We start from the raw sequence: 6,559 nt of genomic DNA, 5'->3' as shown, positions 1-6,559 counted from the left end.
TTGGGGATTTTGATTCAATGGTCGTATCCCCTTTTCTTCTGCAAATTTATACCACTTTCCTCATTACCTTTTCAACTGCTTCACCCGCTCAGCCATGGTGGCATTTGGCAAAGCTGACAACTGTCCGTTATATTGCCACGTGTTGTGCTCGCTGTTATTATCAAGCCACGTGTCTACATAGCGTTATATACTAAACTTTATTCTTTTTTCCCTATATACACAAGTATATAACTATTAGAAACAAACGCAACGGAACAATAGATCTAATGTAATTAATAATAATTTCAAGATATGAGCGAAATAATAATTTTTGAATCATGCTAGATGTACACCTATTTTGTATATTGGGTTACATAAGGGGGTATTATGACCAAAATACCCTGCGCCTCACGCGCTTCTATGCGACTCATGAGGGGTTTTTTTATCATAATACCCTCTTATGTAGCTCAAGATATACAAAATAGATGTACCGATAGCATTTTCCATAATTTTTTCTCCACACATGTCTAAATTGTGATTAATTACCATTTCAAATTGTTTAATATACAAAAATACGTAACAATAACATATTAAATTTGAAAGGAACGAGATTAATTATTAAAAAAAAAGCTTTAGTCAATTTTAAACAAAAATTTTAATTTTCTAAAAGTAACATCATATTTTTATTTAATTTCAATAAATAACATATTTACTCTCATTAAACGTAATCGTTAAAATATAAGACATATTGATATTTATTATGTACCTTATTATACAAAATACCCAGGAATTGATCAAAATCCAAATATGAATGCATAAAAAATTAATAAAAAATTTAAGAATAATGTTAAAAAAACCTAACATTTGACAGTCTTATCGGACTATTTAGTATTTTTCAAAGCCTAAATAAGGAAAAAACTAAATCTAATGATGAATGAATTTTGCTATTTTATTGTCAACTCATTATACACTAATTTCTCAAGTCATATTTTAAGTATCTAATAGGAAGAGACATGGCCTATAATTGAAACTAAATAAAAGTAATGTAATGCTAGTTGTTACCTTTATAAGCATTAAATATATTTATTTTCAGATAATTAGTATTTATTATATTTATTTTTAAGTTAAAACATTTTCTATTTATTGGTTTTTATAATAAAAACATTTATTTTAACACAAAAAGTAAAGAATATTTAGGCATAAAAATAAAATATAATAAACATGTATTATTTAAAAATAAATATATTTAACAGTGTTTCAATTTTGAGTTTTGAATTTTGAATTCATTTTCATTTTTTTTTTGAGTGTCTACTTTGAGATTTTAAAAATGTATTTTTTCATTATTTTGAAAAAAAAATAAATAGAAAACACGTTTATTTTGAAATTTAAAAAAAATGTTTCTTTTTTATTATTATGATATTTTATTCAATGAATTTAATTATTAAATAATAAAATTAACTCTTTTTAATAAAATTCAACTATTAAAATTAAATAATAAATTACTTAGATTCATCTTAACAATAATTTATATTAAATTATACACTTAATAATATACTATATGTTATCCTGTATTTTTAATTATGATATAGATATACTATATTTTTAAATTTTAAATAAATATATATATATTTTTAAATTTAATAATATTTTTTTTCTTTTCTTCTTATTTGGCACCCTGCATCTTATTCATCGCTGGTAACCATCGTCGGCTGACGATTCACACGATCAGAGTCTATTATTAAAATTTCAAGTCAAGGGGGTTAACATACAAAAAAATGAGCCAGATTTAAAGACTGAATTTTTGTAGATCTAATTTTTAATTTTTGGGCACATATGAAAAATAGACTGTCAATCGCCACTCACCATTGTGGCCGATGATTTTCGGTGATTAGAGGTAACCACCCGACACCTAAGAGCCTATAGACCAACATACCAAAAAATCAGTAAGATCCAACAGTCAAATATCTTTAGATTTAAATTTAAATATTCGACCCACCAGTCTATATATGTATTGCCAATTGTCACTTATTATCGTGGTCAGTGATTTTCGACTATCGAAGATAACCACCTGACACCCAAGGGCTATCGATCAACATACCCAAAAATCAATAAGAAAAGAAAAAGAGATAGGAGACAAAACCAGTAAGAAAGCAACAAGGGGTGATTGACGATGGCGGTGCCTGTTAATGGCCGAAGGAAGATAAAAGAGCATAAACGATAAAGACGAGAGATGCTGGGTGGCCGGGTGTTTTTCGCGTTTCCGATGTCTTTAACCTGAAAACACTCAAAATAATAAATATTATTTTAAAATTTTTATTTTTTATTTTTTTTAAATAATAAAATAAATATATTTTAAAAAATTAAAAACTCAAAACAAATTAAAAAGAGCAAAGCTGACAAATTTAGTTGAAAATTAAACACTGCAGGTTGAGTGTATTCTTGAGGCGTGAACTTGAAACGACGCGCCCACGCGTGGAGCGTGAGGTTCACCCATCCACAAAATTTGGATAACGAGCGATACTAGACGGAACTGGAGGGGGCCGAGACAAGCTGCAGAGTCCCTTCCAACCGTGAACAAATTTATCGTTTCAGAGAAAATTAGGAACCGAAGTCCCAAAATTGAAGTGAAACCCAGTAGTATAAGAAGGAAGAGATAGAATTTGATCGTCAATTCCATCTCTTTTCATGTGGAAGAATCAAGAACTGAAAACCAGTAAGAGCCCCTGTACAAATCATTTTCCATCTCTCTCTCTCTCGGCAATTCCCTATCTCTTGAACTGCACATTGTCTGTTGAAGTTTTTCATGGTGAGAGTTCAGGGTATTCTTTTGTTTCTCCACAATTATCTCTCTCTCTTAGCTTGCATCTTCTTCTTGTTCAACTACTTGGTTGCAAATAGAAACCCTGGATCTTGATTTTCTTCTTCTTGTTGTTTCAATCTTTATTCTCAGTGAGTAGTTCAAAACCCTAGTGTAATACACGGTAATCTTATTTTGAATAGGGATAGGGAGTAGTTTTATTTGTGCAGAAATTTTACCATTGTGATTGACTGGGTTTATCCCATTATTGTAGAATTGTGGGCATAGGTCTACTGAGATTGAACCACCTAAAATTTGTGTCCTTGTTTCTCTTATTTCCGTGTGTATAGTGTGTGCCTAACAAAAAAATTTCGATTCATGGCAACCCTGCTGAATTCAGTGTCCCCCATAGCAAACGCATCTCAAGAAAATGCAAGAAAAGCTTGTGGGTTCTTTTCCAAGATCCCAAATCTCCATTCATTTTCTCTCAACAAGGGTTTCTCTAAGGTTTTAGCATCTACCCAGATGACCATATCTCCAAAGGAAACTGTATTCACATTGCCCAACTGGAGGTCTGGCAAGAATGACCCAAGAACTAAGGACCTTAGACTCAATGATGCATTTCTCTACTTGGAATACATGGTTGGAAAGGGCCACAGGCCTGATCTGGCTCATGCCACCCAGCTATTGTATGATCTTTGCAAGCTCAACAAACTCCGAAAGGCGACTCAGGTGATGGAGATGATGGTTGGTTCGGGTTGTTCCCCGGATCCTTCTACTTACACTTTCTTGGTGGATCATTTGTGTAAGAGAGGCAATGTTGGGCATGCTATGCAGTTGGTGGAGAAGATGGAGGAATTTGGGTACCAAACCAATACTGTTACTTATAATTCTCTTGTTAAAGGGCTTTGTACGCGTGGAAACTTGCAGCAAAGCTTGCAGTTCTTGGACAGATTGATGCAGAAAGGGCTGGTCCCAAATGCATTCACTTACTCATTCTTGCTGGAGGCTGCTTACAAGGAAAGAGGGGTCAATGAAGCAATGAAACTCTTGGATGACATTATTGCTAAGGGTGGGAAGCCTAATATAGTTAGCTACAATGTTCTATTAACTGGTCTTTGCAAGGAAGGAAGAGTTGATGAGGCGATCAGCTTCTTTAGGAATTTGCCGTCTAAGAAGGGGTTTAATCCCAATGTAGTGAGCTATAACATTTTGCTAAGAAGTTTATGCTATGAAGGGCGGTGGGAAGAGGCGAACAGATTTCTTGCAGAGATGGTAGGTGAGGAACGTTCACCATCAATAGTTACATACAATATATTGATCGGTTCACTTGCTTATCATGGGAAAACTGGTCATGCTCTCGAGGTACTGGACGAAATGTTGAAGGGGCCTTTCAGGCCCACTGCAGCCAGCTACAATCCAGTTATTGCTCGTCTCTGCAAAGAGGGTAGAGTCGATGCTGTGGTTAAGTGTCTTGACCAGATGATTTCTCAGCATTGCCAGCCCAATGATGGAACATATAATGCCATTGCTCTGCTTTGCGAGGGAGGGAAGGTGGAAGAGGCTTTCTCCATAATTCAAAGCTTGAGTACGAGACATAACTCTACAATGCATGACTTCTACAGAAGTGTGATTTCAAGCTTGTGTAAGAAAGGAAACACACATGCAGCATTTTCACTTCTGTATGAGATGACAGAGAGCGGATTTAGTCCCGATACATATACCTATTCTTCTTTGATCAGAGGATTGTGCATGGAGGGAATGCTGGATGAAGCCATGGAGATGTTCGGGGTCATGGAAGAATACGGCTATATGCCTGGCATCGACAATTTTAATGCCCTCATCCTTGGATTATGCAAATATCGAAGAACAGATTTGTCCATCCAAATTTTTGAGATAATGATCAATAAGGGATACATGCCTAACGAGACAACTTATACCATAATGGTGGAAGGTATCGTTCATGAAAAGGAAAAGAAGCTAGCAGCAGAGGTTTTGAACGAGTTGCATTTGAGACAAGTTGTGAGTCGGAATACAATGGAGAGGATTGTCATGCAATATGACCTCCAGGGGATACCAGCATAGATGTGAAAAGAAAGATTGTATACAGTCAAAGGGAACACAAGATCAGAAATGTGTGGTCAACACGTATCAAGACAGAAATTGACGAGTTAAAATTCATGTACTCGACTTCAAGTAGTGAAACTAAAGCTTGTTAGTTTCTCTAGCCGAAAAAAAAAAAAAAAAAGCTTGTTTAGTTTTAGGAGATGACACTATAAGACATTCTGGGCAGGGGAGAAAGAAGTTCAAGGTTGATGTTACCGAGCCCACAGAATGTGTCCTTTCCTACGAAGTTCAACACTGATCTGCGAACGTCTATACTTCTATATTTATCCATTGAACAGGTTCTCTCGTGTCAGATTTAAAATTGATTTGCTTTTGATGTTCTTCCTGAAACTAGTTAGTACTCGTTTTGCCCCTTGGCTATGATGATGTACACACTACAGATCAAGGTTCTTATCTTAATGTAAATGCCTCTACCTTTTTCCTGGCAACGCAAAGTTAGATTTTTCCTTTTACTACAATTAAAGAGGTAAGGCAATTTTGACGTATACTCCACATGGCATGATAGTCCAAGCTAGTTCTAGGACTTGATCTGAATGATCAAGTTATGAGTTATGCAATGTCTCGTCTCAAGCGATCATGTAGACCATCCAAGAGATCGGTCAAATTCCCCGCTAGACCCTTCTATTTGAAAAATTTACGGCACCACATAAGACTTTAGAGGAGTATCTAAAACTTGCGAGACTCGAATTTAATACGTTGGGCTCATCAATGCTACAACCAAGGTTACCACATCGGTGTTCTCTAGAGTTAAGATTCTGATTGATAATTAATCTATTTGGATTCTGAATCACATTTTATTAGGAAAAAAAAAAACAAATTAACCCACCTAAAAATTTAAAGTCTGGAGTTAAATATCTAACAGTTATTTAAATAATCATTTACTATATAATTTATAAATTTAAGAGTAGGCAAATTAGTGGTGTTACCTCAAATAATTTTTAAGTCGAGTTTTTTCAAATGTTTTGAACGACCAGATGATGCTCTGGTTTCTTTCCATCCCTTTTTAATATTTTATTTAAAAATTTGGGATAACCGTTTTTGTGCAATTTTTGGTATTCATGTCCTCGATTATATTATGAGAGATAAATTATAAGTTGGGTCTTTGATTCCTGTGAATGGCGATAATTGAACTCATAATCTATCAAATTGATACCGACATATTATTCTTCCAACCGGTCGACTTATATTTTAGAAGCATCTTGATGATTTAGTTTACAACTCAATAAAAACATCTCCTCCTTATATGATCCATATTCAAATTTACGAATTCAAACTCAAAATTTTTAAACTCATTAACTATTCAACTAGAATTCCAAATAGTAACACAGAATTTTCATGCATGGGATGGACCATCAGCATAAATGTTATGTTGAGATTTTGTGACCTTAGCAATTAAAATGCTAAGTCAAGCTAATATTTTTTTTTTATATTAGTAAGTAAAACATCTGCCAATATATATAATTAAAATAACACTAAAATTAATTTTAATGAAATGAAAATTTCAGTCCAATGACTTACTATGATGATAGTTTTTCATATATATATATATCATATGTTTTTTCTACTAATTGTCTTAACACCTATTGACTAAATATTTTTTTTAAAAGATTTAAAACAAAAGTGTTAATCTAAGATTAAACAAACTGGACAAGATTA

General features: G+C 33.6%; 1 protein-coding gene across 1 annotated transcript; it reads left to right on the top strand.

The window, feature by feature from the left end:
• Positions 1–2,503: 2,503 nt before the first annotated feature.
• Positions 2,504–5,331, top strand: LOC127811566 (pentatricopeptide repeat-containing protein At1g79080, chloroplastic). The gene has a single exon (XM_052351546.1). The coding sequence runs from the start codon at positions 3,155–3,157 to the stop codon at positions 4,859–4,861; it is 1,707 nt and encodes a 568-aa protein (XP_052207506.1). The 5' UTR covers positions 2,504–3,154; the 3' UTR covers positions 4,862–5,331.
• Positions 5,332–6,559: the final 1,228 nt, after the last annotated feature.

This window comes from Diospyros lotus, chromosome 10, assembly GCF_014633365.1.
Source record: "Diospyros lotus cultivar Yz01 chromosome 10, ASM1463336v1, whole genome shotgun sequence".
In the NCBI taxonomy this organism is placed as follows: Eukaryota; Viridiplantae; Streptophyta; class Magnoliopsida; order Ericales; family Ebenaceae; genus Diospyros; species Diospyros lotus.
The sequence above is the reverse complement of the archived record's forward strand: the minus strand, read 5'-3'. Positions and strand labels throughout refer to the sequence as shown.